General features: G+C 35.4%; 1 protein-coding gene across 1 annotated transcript in view; it reads right to left on the bottom strand.

Annotated features, from left to right (window-relative positions):
* TMPRSS11A (transmembrane serine protease 11A) overlaps positions 1-15989 on the bottom strand; it is a 31025-nt gene extending 15036 nt beyond the window's left edge. The window contains exons 1-3 of the mRNA XM_057547301.1: positions 15914-15989; positions 13996-14114; positions 1874-1941 (exon numbers count right to left, since the gene is read on the bottom strand). Of these exons, the coding sequence (XP_057403284.1) occupies positions 1874-1941; positions 13996-14114; positions 15914-15989 (263 nt within the window). The remainder of the gene's footprint in view (positions 1-1873; positions 1942-13995; positions 14115-15913) is intronic.
* Between the last annotated feature and the right edge of the window lie 1981 nt (positions 15990-17970).

The following is a 17970-nucleotide window of genomic DNA, read 5'->3' as shown; positions in this document are numbered from 1 at the left end:
GCCTCAGTTGTTGAAAGTGTCAAGAACTAATCATCTCACATTGATAACTCATATATGTCACTTTCTGACTCAAGATCATTTCATATGTTCCCTCTTCAAGTTTTCATTATGTTCTGAGTGAATTTTCCCCATTAATTTGAAGGCTTGTTATAGCACTTGAGTAAGACTCAGACACCAAAATTTTATCATCAAAATTATAAACCCTGAGGATTGGAAAAAACTTTAATGGTGTCGTTGGCCAGTCCCTCGTGTGATATCTTCATCAGCTCTACAGCCTCCATGATAAGTGGTCATCTAACCCCAGCACAGTAATTAAAAAGATTTACTTCTCTAAAGAGGGTATTTCTCTTTGGTCAGCTCTGATTTTAAGAGAGCTCTTCACTTGGAGTTGAAATATGTCTCCCTAAAGCTTACATTCCATAGGCTTAGGTCTACCACTTGGGACATACATAAAACATCAGTTCCCTCTTCCACATAAAATATTTGAAGACAGTGATATTCTTGGTGTCTGAGTCTTCTCCAGATTACACATGTCCAGTTCCTTGAACTTTTTTCATATACACAAGTTCAAGCCACTTCACTTGTGGGGTTGAATTTTTCCATACTCTTAAAGTAGGAAAACCAAACAATTAAAGGGCTTTAAGAAAAATGGAAACCTATGTGTTGATCTGCCATGTCTTTTATTTTAACATTTCAAAAGATCCAAGCTCTAAAAAGCACTGAAGCCCTATTTTCCTGAATTCTTTGATTTAAAAAAAGAGGGAATCATATCAGTTTGAAGGCATTTTATATATTGTGGTTCATTTAGGCTTTGGAATGTGAAGATATAAATAAACAGAATTTTATGTCAAATTGGTAAATATACAATCTAGTAATTTTCCCTCTTTTTAAATCAGAGGGAAAACATTGTTTACCAAGTGGGATTTCTCTGGACCCACACAAAGCTTACAAAATGATAGTGGCTACAAATTCAAAGGAGTTCATAAGGCTATGATAATTTTGCTAGGATGCTATGGCAAGTCAGAATTTAAAAATGGAGGGCATGAAATCTAGAAAGTTTCAGAAAATACATGCTTTTTATCTCCTAAATATTATAAAATTTATCCAATATATATTGTAAAATCCTTCTGGAGGTCACTAGTTACTCGATAAAGGTATAAGGAACTTGGAGTAAATCTGCCAATAAAGCATTAGCCTATTGATGAGAAAACCGATTATTATTTCCTTCAAATAGATCTGTCTGACTATATTCATTTTCTTTAAGAAGATGAGTCACACAGACCCATATGTTTGTATCTGTTATGTATATGTTCTGCTATGAGCTTTCCACATAACACAATTGAAACCTCTGAGCAATTTCTGCAAATGACAGGAGACTTCCCTCTCCACCACAACAAGCAGAAATTTATTAAAACAGGAACATCTTTTTGTTTGGGCATGGCTCCTGTAACTAGGGCTTCATTACAAGTAAGACTTATGATCCCATTTTGTAGTCAACCTTGCCTTCTTAATACTTTTGAAATGACATGTGTATTGAAAGAATACAACTTGGTGCATGCAGTGACATGCTGCTGGGTTTTCCCAAAGCTATGGTTTCTGGTAGTCCCAGGCCTTATAATCAGTTGATGGGATTTGAATCCTGGTTCTGTCACTGGTGGAATTTTGAACATATCACTTAACGTCCCCGAGTCTTAGTTTTTGTGTTTACAAACTGGTGGTCGGCCCTGTATCTCGAGACTGTTGTCGAAATAATATTTATAAGAAATCCTAGCCAAAAGCCAAGCTCATAGAGGCAACAGTATATGAGGGTTCCTATCTCTTTTGCCCTTTGTCACTCCAAGATGTGAATCCACCTTTGCCCAAACATACATACGTCAGTCTGACTACTTGGTTCTTGATATAATGCTTGTTGAAGGCCGAATCTATAAATATCTCATCCACCTGTTATTACAATAAGAGAGAAACTATGTGTTAATAAGATATTTTATAAGAAGAATATACCCCTGATTAAATGTTAAAGCGATAGAAAAATGTTTTAACATGAGTTATATCATGATTTAAACCAGTGGTTCTCAATTCCAACTGTGCAACAGAATCATTTGCAGAATTAAAAAAAAAAAAAAAAAGACTTAAGATGCTGGGGCCCCTCTCCCAGAATTTTGGTTATAAATCGTCTGGATGGAACCTAGGCATTTGTATTTGTAAAAATCTCCCCAGGTGACTCTAATGTGCTGACATAGGTATCTGGGGTAAAGGTTATCTTCCTAAAGCTCCACAGAAGGTGAAGCAGAAAGCTGCAGAGCAGAGACGGGACATGCAGGGAGGCCTTGAGAAGTGGTGGAGAGAACCGTGGCTCAGTGCTGGGTTTGAAGCCTGCTTATCCTGCTGCTCATGAACTGGGTGACCTTGGAAAAGTTGCTGAACCAAGCTGAGCCTCAGTATCTTAACCTCTAAAACAAAGATATTGCTATGTTACTCATAGGGTTGTAAGGATTAAACACATATAAAATGCTGGGTATATTTTGGTAGTAGACTGCCGGTGGATCAGGTTAGTCCCCATCCTGGCATCACAGGTCTCAGATTTCTCTGCAGGTCTTTGGCTGTAAGTACAGGGAAGAGGCATTAGAGATTTAGGAAAGAGCTAACAATTTTCTAATTGTTGTTGATTCTGAGCCCTAGGGTAGGTCAGGAAGGAAGAAAGAGTAAGGTGGTTTTACAGGTTTAGGTCAAAGTTGTGTTCCTCAGTTTATGTCAACAGGGGAGGAGAACAAAAACTACTGTTTGGGGTCCATTTGCACAGAATTTTAATTGCCTGCCAAGACGTTATGATGCTGTGACTTTTCACACCTAGATTTTTGCTTGCAGTATCCCCTAGTGACCACTTGGTGGCAACAGTGTCATCTGAATGCAGGCACTGCATTTCATATTTGATAGTAGAGGAGCCAAATGTGCAAAAATTATGTCCTAAATCCTTAAGAAAGAGACAAGAAAACCAACTCTCATTTTGAAAAACCCAAAGAATAGAAATAAAAAAGAAGACTGTTTCAGAGATCAAGGAACAAGTTGTGACTTCCTTAGCAGTATCAGGCATTTGTAAAAAGCTTAATTGGGAAACAGAATATATATCCCCCTTACTCCTTATAATAACTGTATGAAATAAGAATTATTTTGATTCTTATTTCATTTGAAGAGGAAACTGACACTCGGAGACATCATGTGAATTTCCCTAGCATCATGTGGATTAATAAACTGGGACTTAAATCTAGGTCTTCTGTCTCTAGGTCCATCTCTTATCAATCACACAACCTCCTTGTTAAATGTGATGTGCATTTTACTTCATTTTCTTTCATAGAACATATGACAATAAGTTATAACATAAACAGTCGATTGACTTAAAGTATAAAACTTTTAAACATAAATTTGGTAATATATTTTTGAACTTTAGATCAAAGACAGTATTTAGCAAATAGAGAAATTGCTTGTATCCAGAATATACACTTACTTGTATTTAAATAAGAAAAGCTTAAATGGGCTGAAGAAATGTGGGGTTTATATGTTAGAACTGAAATTTTGTAAGATACGTTTTTGCAAGACCGATAATTGTTTTAATCATTTCTCTTCCGACATACACAGCCAGTCCTATTACTCAGTATCTGGGGGAAATCCAAAAGAAAAGAAAAGACTAACCAAAACAAAGGGGAGAAAAATGACCAGTATTAAAAGGAAAAAAAGTAAATAGTGTTTGAGTATCTAAAGAAGTTTGGTTTGTAATTATCCCCTGAAATTCTACCCGCAATAGATCCCTTGGCTGTTTGTGACTTGTTGGTGAAGGTACTGGATTAAGTTTTTGACTCTGGATGACATCATTCATCTGGCAGAATGCCTGCTGAGAAGAATATCTAGCTCCAGCGTCCATTCCATTTTTGAATAGTTCAGGTGTCTGGGAAGATAGGAGCTGAAAGGATAACATAAGAAGAATCTAGGTAGAAGTAACTTTGGTAATCACAGAAATATAGAAGTCTCTTCTCTATATTTCAAATTCCAGGACCGTGTCCCTATAAAGCCTCATTGGTTGGGTCTGGGGTGAAGCCCAGGATCTTTATGTTTTCCTAAAAAATGCTGGGGCATAGAGACTAGCTAACAGGGTTCCTACACTAAAGGGATTTAAAACAGGGGAAATTAGAGAAAACATGAATGTAAACTTTATTGCTGAATGGAGTTTATGTAAGAACTAGCTTTCTAGAGACCACCCCCCAAAAATGTTTCCCTGGCAGATTAAGGCCTATTTCATCAGAAACATTCTGCCAGCACTTTGGCATTCTAATTCTAAATTCTCAGAAGTTTCAAAGGACACTTTTTTTAAGCTGTGTGCCAGCTTGTTCTAAGTTGATTATTTACATATCTTAATAGAGTTAGTGATTTATCAATCTATCTTGCTCCCATTTGGAGCCATTTGTAGAGTTTTGTAGTTGGAGTTAGTTCCTCATATTGAACAAAAGACCTCCTTTCAAGGTAGTACCTCTTTATGTTTGATGATTTTGAAATGCTGGAAGTTGCACTGAGACTAAGTTCTAAGAGGACAATTGAAGGTTAGTTGGGTGTTTAATGGAAGAGTTAGGGAGAGGCCTTCAATTCAAACAAACAGACGGGCCCAGCCATTTAGCTCTCATTCCTAAACTACCTCTGTTCATACACGTAGCCCGCATTTCAGTTTAGATGCTTCCCAGCTTGCTCCTCTCACAGCAGTCTTTGTATTCACATAGGGGTGTTTCAGAGCTGAGACCACAAATTTCAGAGAGATATGCCACTGAAGACTGGCCAATGGAATATGAAGGCAGTTTCTACCAACATCACACCAGATCAGAGTGCCTGAGAACTAAAAGTTTAGAGCCAAAACATGCCAAGAAAAAAATTCAGATCCTGTTGCTTTCTCCTAGTTATAATAAGGGTGGCACACAAAGAATGGTATAAGAGATGCTTTTTAAAAAACACACCTTTCACCTCAAATAAGGTTTAATTGAAGTTGCTTTACTCCAGGGCTGAACTCAAGGTAGAAATAGAGATTAGAGCACAATTGCATTTGAGCCTCTGGTCACAGAGTCATATGTTCAAGGGCCTCACCATCTCTCATTGATCCCCGCACCCACAACCCCCATCAACACCACCATTACCTTTCATGCTTGGTAGTGCTGTTTGCAGGCATGTCTTGTTTCCCTGTGTACTTGCCCTTCTCAGGCTATTCCTTTGGTCTGTAGTCCCCTCTCTGATTCTGCTGGCTCTGCTTTTCTGAATCACAACTCTCCTTCAAAGTCTATTTCAGATAAGACCTACTTTGGGTTTATTCCTTGAACCTCAGAGTAATCTTTCCTCTTCCTGTCCTAATTGTTCTTATTCCTCTTATATCTTCTACTCCTTAATATAGTTATTTATGAAAATATATTATCTCCTCTAGTAAACTGCAAACCTTTTATGGATAGGGACAATCATTCTTCTTTTCATACTCTACAATATGTAAGAATTTAGCCTGCTTTTTTGAATGAATTAATAAAAGGAAGTGAAAATTTATTTATCAGAAAGCCTTGCATTTATCAGGAAGATTTTATTAGTGTTTTTAATGAAATTTACATCAGATTGAGATCAGTGCTCCTAGAGAAAAAAGAAAACTGCCCATGAAGTATTTGAGGGGAATTTTTTCTCCTTGTTGACATTTTCAGTAACTTGATTCCTATGGACTAAGAGCTCCTACCCACTGATATGTACAAGCAACATGTAATGGTTACCCCTCTCCAAAGGCAGCCTATATTCTTTGCCCTCTAAAAATAAGAACCATAATCTTGATCGTTCTTATTGCAATCCTTTAAAGTTGTTATTCTATCTATTTAAAATCCAGATTTTTGGCAAAACCCAGGATTTAAGAAGTCAGCTGTGAATCATTATCCTAAGTTTATGTAGAACATGGCCAACCTGAGCACTGATGGTGCTCACAGGATTTTGAGGCTTATTGGTCTTTTGATCTCTTTACCCCTCAAGGAACTAGAAAAAGAACAAACTAAGACCAAGGCTAGCAGAAGGAAAGAGGTAACAAAGATAAGAACAGAAATAAATGAAATAAAGATCAGAAAAACAATAGAAAAGATCAACAAAACTAAGAACTGTGTTTTTGAAAAGATTAACAAAATTGACAAAGCTTTAGTGAGACTATCTAAAAGAAAAAAGAGAGAGAAGACTCAAACAAAATCAGAAATGAAAGAGTAGACATTATAACACAAAAATACAAAGGATCATAAGAAACTACTATGAACAATTATAAACCAACAAATTGGATAATCTAGAAGAAATGGATAAATTCCTAGAAAAATACAACCTACCAAGACTGAATCATAAAGAAATAGAAAATCTGAGACCAATAATGAATAAGGAGATTAAATCAGTAATCAAAACCCTCCTCAAAAGGAAAAGCCCAGGACCAGATGGTTTCACTGGTGAATGTTACCAAACATTTAAATAAGAATTAATGCCAGTCCTTCTCAAACTCTTCCAAAAAATCAAAGAAGAAGGAACACACCCAAACTTATTTTGTGAGGCCAGCATTACCTTTATACCAAAGCCAGGTAAGGACACTACAAGAAAATAAAACTTCAGACCAATATTCCTGATGCAAAAATTATCAACAGTGTATTAGCAAACTAAATTCAACAGCACATTAAAAGGATCATATACCATGATCAAGTGAGATTTATCTCTGGGATGCAAGGATGGTTCAACATATGCAAATCAATAAATGTGACACAACACATCAATAGGATGAAAGCTAAAAATCATATGACCATCTCAGTAGATGCAGAAAAAACATTTGACAGAATACAGTGTTCTTTCATGATAAAAACACTCAACAAATCAGGTGTAGAAGGAACATACCTCAACATAATAAACTCCATATATGACAAATGCACAGCTTACACCAAACTCAACAGTAAAAGATTGAAATCTTTCCCTCTAAGATCAGGAACAAGATAAGAAGGTGCCCACTCTCACCACTCCTATTCACCATGTTACTGGGAGTTCTAGCTAGAGCAGTCAGGCAAGAAAAAGAATAAAAGGCATCAAGATCAGACAGGAAGAAGTAAAATTGCCTTTATTTGCAGATGATATAATTTTATATATAGAAAATCTTAAATATGCCACCAAAACACTGTTAGAACTGACCAATGAATTCAGTAAAGTTGCATACATATCAACAGAGGAATCAAACATATAGAATCAACATTCATAGTGTATAGAAATCAGTTGTGTTTCTATACAATAACAACAATATATCTGAAGAAGAAATAAAGAAAACAACCCGATTCATAATAGCATCAAAAACAATAAAATACTTTGGGATAAATTTAACTAAGGAGGTGAAAGATCTTAACAATGAAACTTCAAGACTTTGGTGAAAGGAGCACGGTTGGTGGGAGCGTAAATTGGCATAGCCACTGTGGAGGAAGTATGGGGGGTCCTCAAAAAACTAAAACTACCATCTGAGCCAGCAATCCCACTTCTGGGTATAGATCCAAAGGAAATTAAAACAGGATCTCAGAGAGATATCTGCACTCTCATGTTCATCACAGTATTATCCACAATAGGCAAGATATGGAAACAACCTAAGTGTCTGTCAAAAAATAAATGGATAAAGAAGATGTATATACATATATATACAGTTGACCCTTGAACAATGTCGTGGTTAGGGGTACTGACCCCTGTGCTGTTGAAAATCCCCATATAGCATAACATCCCTCTGTATCCACAGTTCCCATATGGTTCTCTGTATTCATGGTTCTGCATCTGTGGATTCAACCAACCATGGGTCAAATCATATAATCCTACAGTATTTATTAATGAAAAAAAATCTGCATATAAGTGGACCCTTGCAGTTCAAGCCCATAGTGTTCAAAGGTCAGCTGTATATTCCTCAGCCAGGAGAAAGAATGAAATTCTGCCAACATGGATGGATTTTGAGGGCATTACGCTAAGTGAAATAAGTCAGACAAAGACAAATACTTTATTCCAGTTTTATGTGGAATCTAAAAAGCGGAATTCATAGAAACAGATAGTAGAATGGTACTTACTAAGGCTAGGGGATGGGAAAAATGGAGAAATCTTGATCAAAGAGTACAAACTTCTGGTTACAAATTAATAAGTTCTGGTATCCCATGTACATTGTAATGCTTATACTTAATGACACTGTTATATACTTGAAAGTTGCTAAGAGAGTAGATCTTGTGTTCTCACCACACAAAAAAAATGGTAATTATGTGACATGATGGAGGTGTTATAGTGGTAATCATTTTGCAACATAAGTGTATCATATCATCACATTTTACACCTTAAAGTTACACAATGTTATATGTCAATTATATCTTAATAAAGCTGAAAAAATTGATACAAGGAAATGAAGAAACTAAGGATGAAGACATATTTATATAATTAGTAATGTAATCCCAATGTGTTGGCTAAGTAAAAGTGGTCTGACAGAACATATAGATTTATAATCTTTATGGATTTAAAAATTAAATGGGAGAAGAATTGATGTAGAACTGAACTTTCTATTATAGCTTAGTCCCTTCCTGACAAAAAGAACAATTTAGTGGAGATAGCACCTGTTGGAGTTAACCTATATGGCTTCAAATCTCCCCTCCTTGATTTACCAACTGTGGACCTTAACTTCAGAGGCTTAGTTCTCTTATCTCTCTATAAAGTGTGAATAACAATGCCTCCTTTGCAGTGTTATATTGAAGATTAGACATGAAATATACAACAGTTAGCTTTTTCTTTCAGTATTCAAATTTAGCACATTGAAGGCAGAGATTGTGATACACATTTTCCTCTTTTAGTCATACCTAATCTTCAGTTATGAAATGAACGTGAGTTTGAGCTCTCAAGTAAGAACTCAGTCACATTCTACACCCAATTTTTCTAATCTCTGAACACAAAGGTTTTTTTTTTGCTTTTTAAAGTAATTGCTGCTTATTTTCTTCTCTAAGCTCTCAAATTCATCTCTTCTCTGGGCATAGGACCATAGGCCTACACCAGGCATTGGGCCTCTTACTTCTCTTACATTATGCAACTCCAAACTTTAGGTAGTCTAATACCTTTGCTAAGTTGTTTACCTTGACCCAGTTGCCTTTTCTCAAGAGAAGAGCTTCCTGCTTCAGAGAGCCAAGTCTCTCACTGGTGTCTTCAAGTTCCTTTAGAGAGTGTTCCTAAACTACATTTTCTCCTTACATCACTTCTGTTTCCAAGTTCTTTGTCTCCACAACTCTAGACACATAATCTAAAGGATAGTTTGAGGGTCATTTCAGGAGCTGTTTCTGGTGTTCTTGGGCACAAAGAAGACAAAATTTAGGACTGCTTTGGGCACAGGAGAAGTGGGTTTTTTTGGAGACAACACTAAGAAAATTCCTAACTTGTGCCATTGTTAATTCAGGTGGTGGTCACTGGCACATGCTAATACTATACAGTATTCAATGACCATTGAACTATGTGAGGGGTTGTGTCAGAAATCTTCATATAACTTCATAGTCGGCCCTCTGTATCCCTGGTTCTGCATCTGTAAATTCAACCAACCACCAATCATGTAGTACTGTAGCACATATTTATTTATTTATTTATTTATTTATAGCCCGTATTTATTGAAAAGATTGCATGTAAGTGAACCTGCGCAGTTCAAACCCATGTTGTTCGAGGGTCAACTGTAACTGAAAGAGAATAATGTACCAGGGATAATTATTTGATTTCTGGTGTTTTGTGGGATGGTAGATGGGAAGTAAAATCACACAGATGACAAAAATGTATTAAGAAAATGTAATCTAAAACCCTAACTATATCGTTTACTAGCTGAATGATCTTGGGTAAATTAACTTCTCTGTACCTTGATTTTTCAATTTGTAAAATTGTGATAATAATTATACTTACCTCATAAGTTTGTTTTTGAGGATTAACTAAAATAATACAGATACAGTGCTTAATGTGCTAAGCTAATTGAGTGCTTGGCATTCAATATATGTTAACTAGTGTTATTGCTATAGTGTTACAAGTTTTTAACTTTCACATTTGTAATGATCCTATACTTTAAAAATATTTCTGAAATATATTTCTTCAAATGAAGTGCTCGTTCAGTCAGTGATCCTACTCAAACTTATAATAATAATAAAATTGACCTACCTATTTAGGAATATCATGGTGTCTGGTTACTGGAGTATTCTCTGAAGAATGGTATGAAAGATGAGATATGTCTGTGCTACTATCTCAAGGAACTGGAATGGGTTTTAGCAGTATCTGAGCATGAACTCATTTTACTTTTGCATCTCCATTTCCATTCAAATTAGTAAATCCCCAATTATGAGGAAGAACAGGACCTACAACCTGTATTTCTTGGCTGTCTAATTAGCACCCACATAGGTCAGAGAGAAGAATCTGGTTTCACTCATTGGGATTTAGCAACAATAAAAAGGAGTGGCTCAGGATGAGGCATGAGCACTTCCTGTAATTCTCCTGAAGGTAAATTGGTGGGGATGGGAGGGAAAGGGACATTGTCTCACTTAAACAGGGCTAAAATAATACACAGCCTTTCCTGACCATGTGAACCCTAGTTGATCTTCCTTTTCTTTGAAGTTCTTCTGCACTTATAGTCCTCAACATACAATTTAGTCCTTAACTATATCACGTCATGCTGTTCAGTTTCATGTGTGTTACTATCATCTCTCCAAGGAGAAGGGAAGCAGTTTGAAGAGATGGATCATGGTTTTTTTTTTCTGTAAGACTCAGGGGCTAAGAAGTGTCATAAGCTGAATAATCATACCATATATTGGTGAGACAGATTGTTTAGTTAGTTACATTGGGAAAACTGGATCACTACCTGGGTTCCTACTTAATATCACATTCAAAGGTGGACTTCAGATGCATTAAAAACCTTCTGTAGAAGGTAGAAGTATAGTTTAATAGAAGAAAATACAGTAAAATAATTTTATAACTTAAAAGAGGAAATAACTTTTAAAAAAACTTTAAAAACACAACCATAAGGCTGAGAAAACTGATACATATGATTACTTTAAAATTATGGATTTTTGTTTTATGAAGGGCAATATGGTCCAAGTTAATAAAATATGGAATGGATAAGTGCAATGTCTACTACCAACAAACTGTTCCTATCTAGAAATCATAAAAGTCAGGGCAGAAATAAATGAAATAGAGATGAAGAAAACAGAAAAGATCAATGAAACTAAAAACTGGTTCTTTGAAAAGATAAAGAAAATTGATAAACCTTCAGCTAGACTCATCAAGAAAAAGAGGGAGAGGGCTCAGATGAATAAAATTAGAAATGGAAAAGGAGAAAGTTATTATACAATGGACACCACAGAAATACAAAAGATCTTAAGAGACTACTACAAGCAACTGTATACCGATAAAGTAAACACCTAGAAGAAATGGACAAATTCTTAGAAAGGTACAATCTCCCAAGACTGAACCAGGAAGAAATAGAACATATGAACAGACCAATCACCAGTACTGAAATTGAAACTGATTTAAAAACTCCCAACAAACAAAGTCCAGGACTAGATGGCTTCACAGGCGAGTTCTATCAAACATTTATAGAAGAGTTAACACCTATCCTTCTGAAACTCTTCCAAAAAAATTGCAGAGGAAGGAACACTCCCAAAGTCATTCTATGAGGCCAGCATCACCCTGATACCAAAACCAGACAAAGATACCACAAAAAAAGAAAATTACAGGTCAATATCACTGATGAATATAGATACAAAGATCCTCAACAAAATACTAGCAAACCGAATCCAACAATACATTGAAGGGGTCATACCCCAAGATCAAGTGGGATTTTTCCCAGGGATGCAAGAATTTTTCAGTATCTGCAAATCAGTCAGTGTGATACACCACATTTACAAGCTGAAGACTAAAAACCATATGACCATCTCAATAGATGCAGAAAAAGCTTTTGACAAAATCCAACACTGATTTATATTACAAATCCTCCAGAAAGTGGGCATTGAGGGAACCTGCTTTAACATAATGAAGGCCATATATGAAGAGGTGCGGCCTTTGGGAGGTGATTAGGTCATGAATGGGATTAGCACCTTATGAAAGAGACCCCGGAGAGCTCTTTAGCTCCCTGCTCTCCACCATGTAAGGATACACCAAGAAGTCTGCAGTCTGCAACATGAAAGAGGGTTCTTGCCAGAACCTGACCATGTTAGTGTCATGATTTCAGACTTCCAGCCTCCATTACTATGAGAAGTAAATTTCTGTTGTTTATAAGCCACTCAAACTATGGTACATTTTTAAACAAGGGATTTATAACACAAAGGATAAATTAAAAGCATGTGCTCTGCACAAAACAAGAAAATGCATTTTTGCAAGAATGAATACTAATAAAAGAATACATGTGAAATACAGTATGGTTGTCTGCAGGGGGAGGAGAATGAGAGTGTGGTATGAAAATAAAAGAGAAGAAATAAATAATGACAACTAGAGAAAGGCCTTATAGGTCCTTATGATGATAATGTTTCATCAAATAACTCAGCCTTTGTACCTGAGGTTCTTTCACACCTAAAAACGTGTGCTTTAGTGAAGCTTCAAAGTCCACCTTCAAACACATAATGTTATAGACGTACCTCTATAAGTGAATTTCTTTCACTTTTTTTTAAAAGACCTGCTTCATTCCTGTCCATTTATTTCAGTAGAAACAATGTCTTAGTTAGCCTAAAACAATGCCAACAATGTTGGCTGTAAAACATAAAGAAAACAAATTTTAAACTTTCCTGTTAAATTATAAATATTTTTTCAATGTTCAAAGAAATTGTATATCTTTTTAACTAAGATTAATTAATTTATTATTCATATTTTTAGATTGAGGAGGCTATGTGGAGTCAGGGTCAGAGGAATAAAAGAGGTACTAAGGTATGTATCCAAGTTTTTTCTGCCATTCCTCAAGAAATGATCACAAACGCTATTTTCTAAGGTGCTCTGAATATAAAAGAATGGAGGATATATATCAATCTATAAGTGTAATTATTGATTTGGGGGAATGAGACTGCAAAATAAAAAAAATGTGCATAATTTAATGAGAATTGGAAATACAGATTAAAAACTCCATCTGTGATGTGGCTGTGAATATGCTGCAACTGGGTATGCATGTGGACAGATCAAATAGCGGCATGAAAAAAGGAAAATGGTTTGAGAAAGAAAGGAAATGTTTTGAGTTAAAAAAAAGATTCTTTGACTAAAACAAACCAACACCTGACATTTCCACCCTTTTAAAATAATTTTATGCTCTGTGCTTCTTTGTCAAGGAAGTTAACTTGACCTTAGTTTTTGAGTGAGGGTTCACACGCATCGTGAGCAGAGCTGTTATGCAACTGAGTTTACTTTTTTGGGGGGGGGGCAGTCTTGTATTTCAGTTTTAACAAAATCGTTAGCAGGTCATTTGAATATTGCACAATAGGTCTGGGTATTTTATCTTAATTAGTGTGTTTTTGAGATAAAATGAACATTTATAATCCTCTTTCCTTTCTTCATGTATTTAACAAATATTTTAAGTCTTAAAATGTGGTCTAACAAAAAAAAGCATGTGGTTTTACAAATAACCACTTCTGGTATGTTTAAGCTTTTCAGTTGGGTAGTATTGTGGTGGAATGGGGGAGCGATGGGCTGGGATACCTTGGCTTCCGTTCTCTCACTTTTAAATGAGGTGGTTTAAAAAGTGGTTTATCAGAATCACCAATTTGCTAGAATGCAGATTCCCTTACTCCCCTCTCCCTACCCACCCACCCCATCATACACTGATTCAGAACATCTGGAGTGGGACCTGGGAATCTGCAAGATGATTCTGATGCAAATTGTCTGAAAATCATGTTTTAAGAAATAGTGGGGAAAATGATTTACAAAATCCCTTCCTCCTGCAATATTTTATGATAGAAACAATTTTATCTGACTTACCAAGTTTTCACTCATCTCCTGTAAGTCCTTAAGCTGGTATGGGCTGCTTTGTCCAGAATTACTTTTGACTCGTAGATCTGAAATTTTAAAGGTGCCATGATAATACTCCATTTTCTGGTCTGTGATGAAAAAAAAAAGTAGGAAATTAAGTGGTTTGAGGGTAGATTTTGGGATCTAAGGCCCAACTATAATGGGGCTAATATGAAGTCTTGAATATATCTCTGAGACTTTAATTTAGTTTAATAATAAATATAATAAAAATAATGATTAATGTCGTATGTTAATAATAGTAGCTGGTATTTATTCAGTGCCTACTATGTGTCAAGCTCTGTTCTGGGCACTTTATATGTATTAATTCATTTGACTCTCACTAAGCTCTCTAAGACTGGCATCACCTTCATTTTACAGATGAAGAAAGTGAGGCAGGAGGCATTAAGTAACTTGCTCTGTGCTATACAACTAGTTAGTGGCCTCTCCAAGTTTAAACCCAGACAAGTGTGGCTCTAGAGCTGGAATATTTAATTACTGTATTGCTTCTTGCTGTGGTGAAATGTATACCACCTTGCACTCTACTGGAAGTAGAGGTAAATAAGTGTTCTTGTAAATTTTGGTTTTTAATGGAAGAGCCAGGCACACTAAGAAAGGTGTGACAAGAAAGGCAGGGAAAAAACTGCCTGAGGTTGGAGGTGAGAACAGTGTGTAAAAGGGATGAATCAATCAGATTTCTGCTCGTCTCTCAGGAAAATTTATAAAAAACAGAGCAGTGGAGGAATGTGGTAATCTTAGGAGTATGGCCCTGGTGGGGCAAGAAATCTACAAAGAGTTAAAGATAGAAAATGGAGCAACCACAGAAGCACATCTCTCCTTGGGAAGCTGTGGATCTAGGAAAGAAAGAGGGCCTCAGGATAGTCTATCTCCTAGGGACATCTCTGGACTCTGTAGTGCTTTTTTGGTCCCCCCGATTACTAATCTATATAGTCCATTTGTAATTGAACCCTCTACTCATAGTAAAGGGGCTTCTATACATTAAATTAGCTGACCTGAGAATCTTTTGCCATTGGTGTAAACTACAGATGGGGTCATTATATGGGCCCCAGAACTATGTTCTTAAGCCCTTTAAAGCTCCTAAAAGAATCTTCACTCCCCCATCAAGTCTGAGGAAAGAGACAACAGATAAGTCCATTCAAGTAAGTCCCCTGAACTAGTTGTCTTATCACATACATCTGTGTGAGATAGACATTGTGGACATTTGTCAAAAATGTAAATGGTTTGCACTCTGCAGAGTGATGCAATATAAAAAGAGAATTCTGCAATGAATTTTTGTGGGATTATAAATATATCAGGCAATAGAAAAATAATCTCTCGATATTGTTTTGGAAAGAGTAAAATTTTTTCTCTAAAAATAAGTAATAATATTGTATCATATTTATACTTTACCAATAATTTCAAAATTCATTATTTCATTGGACATGTGCTTTTCTTTTTTCCCTAGAAATGTTAGTGGGCAGAAAATGCTGAGTAAAAGAGCCAATTTTAATAACTAATTCATCATAATTTTTCACTTGCATATACATGAATGATTAGAGTTTACTGTGATTACTAGTAAATTTTAGACAATTACTATTTTGGTCTTTTGTATAGATTCTGAAAAGAATACTAGATTGTGAGCTCCAAGGAGGTGGGAAATTTATCTGCTTTGCTTAATGCTGTTTCTTGAGTGCCCTGAAAAGTACTTGGACATACTAAACATTCAGTAGTTATTTGTTGATGAAATGACTGAATAAATTAAAAAATTCAAAATGTGGACATTTACTGGTGAAAGTACATTATTTTTGGATGGAAATAAATTTACATTTATTCAAATGAAGCTTTACAGAAAACTGAAATCAAACTGAGCAAAATCCACAATTTTACCTACCAGAGACTAAGAAGTGAGCCAGAAGACCAGTGGCCACAGTTACCACTGTCAGTAATAACACAATAAGGGCAATCATCCATGGTTTCAAACCTCTGCTTTGGGTGCCAAATCCTACCGATCTGCAAAAAGGAAAACTCACCAGTTACTCTCATGTTGTAATGGTTACAGGCTTTCTGCTTCTTCTTGGATAAGTGCACGTTGCTTTAGCCCACCTTTCCCAGCAAGAAGACATTTGTCTTCAATTTTTGTCAAGGTCATCTCAGCATGAAGGGAGGTATTAAAAAGATCAGTATCTGGGAATCCATGCTATTGCTCCTGGTTTCTATTTCTAGAGGCATTGGGTGGATCTCTGTGGTGGCCAGTCCTGACTTCTCTTAGCAGTGTGGTCCGAAGTAGCACATATGCTTGAAAAAGAACCATTCCTTCTTTCTCCAACAATTTCTTTAAAAAAAAAAAATCTCTTTTATCTATCCTTTTAAAGTTTACAAAGTGATTTCAAATATATTGTCTCATTTATTCTTTATCTTTCATTCTTAACTATTATGAAATTTTTCAGACACAGAAATTTAGAAAGAATGGTATAGAACACCCCTATATTCATCACATCATTTTGTCAGTTGTTAACATTTTTGCTATAATGGCTTTATTCATTATTTTCTGCTGTATTTTAATGTAAAATAGGACTTCATGAGTTTTTACCAAATCATTATTATAAGCAATTAGGATATTTACAATATAACCACAATACCATAACAATCCTAAAAAATTAACAGTATTTTTCTAATCTTTTTATCTTCTAATACAAAATCCATCTTCAGATTTCCTTTATTGTCCCTATTTACAGATGGACTGTACAAATCAAGGACCTCATAGTACCTTGGATGTTATGTCTTTTAAGTCTTTTTTAATATAAAAGAGTCCAGCTTGCTTTTTAACTTTTAATGGCATTGACTTGTTGAAGAGATCAAGCCAGTTTTTCTTGAGAATGTCCACCTTCTGGACTTGTCTGAATGCTTTCTTGTGATCTCATTTAACTTGTTCTATCCCCCTCATTTCTTATAAGCTTAAATTTAGATCTAAAGATTTGATTAGATTTAAATTCATTTGGCAAAAATACTTCAAAAGTGATGCTATATACTTTATATTGCATCACCCCTGGATTAGAGGAAATTTCCACAGTTTAGGAGAAAAAAAGTAACTCTTTGCTCTTCCTCTAGTTATGCTCAACAATAGTGATAATCACATTGTAGTAACTTTATTTTCAAGTATATTAACCTATACTTAACAGTGAACTCAATGGGTTAAACTAGTCATGTTCATTTTTTTATCATTAAGACCTAATAAGGTACCTGGTACAGAGTAGGAATTTTATAAATCCATGAGAATCAGGCAGGTATTATACCAACCTTACATATGAAACAACAGAGGCTGAGAGAGAAGATGCCTTCTTTGTTAGAGCCAGGAGACTTAAAAGGACCCAGGTCATCTAACTCATTTTCTAGTGCTCCTTCTCTGCAACTTGCCATTGTAGTCAACTTAATTTATCCCTTTCATTAGAATTTATCTTTGTGTGTGTGTATTGAAAAGCTAAATTCTTTGGGGGCAGAGGTATTTTTCATGTTTCACAAGATTTAGTGAATTGATTTACTCTAAGTAGACTTTTAATAAATATTGATTGATTTACAGGAATTTTTTTTAATATAAAATACTTTTATACATAAATGCCAGCATGAAAGATATAAACTATTTGGACCTAAATAGTTAAGAAGGTAATAGTTTTGGCATCAGTAATACATTTAGCCAATAAACTACTTAATCCTATATGAATAAACTTTCAACTTAATATCAACTTTTATGAATGTGAACAAGCAATGCATGAAAGCAAATATGCATCATCAACCTCCCATTCTGGAGAGGTCCTATTAGTGATTTGCATAATATCACTTCAGATTTGAAAGGAAATATACTTAGTAAAGCCTTTGGAATCTAGCCTGTTTATAAGTAGAGATGCTCAAGCATTCTTTTCCTGCTTTACCTGCACCCATAAAACAAACAAT

Source organism: Balaenoptera acutorostrata, chromosome 5 (assembly GCF_949987535.1).
Source record: "Balaenoptera acutorostrata chromosome 5, mBalAcu1.1, whole genome shotgun sequence".
Classification (NCBI taxonomy): Eukaryota; Metazoa; Chordata; class Mammalia; order Artiodactyla; family Balaenopteridae; genus Balaenoptera; species Balaenoptera acutorostrata.
The sequence above is the reverse complement of the archived record's forward strand: the minus strand, read 5'-3'. Positions and strand labels throughout refer to the sequence as shown.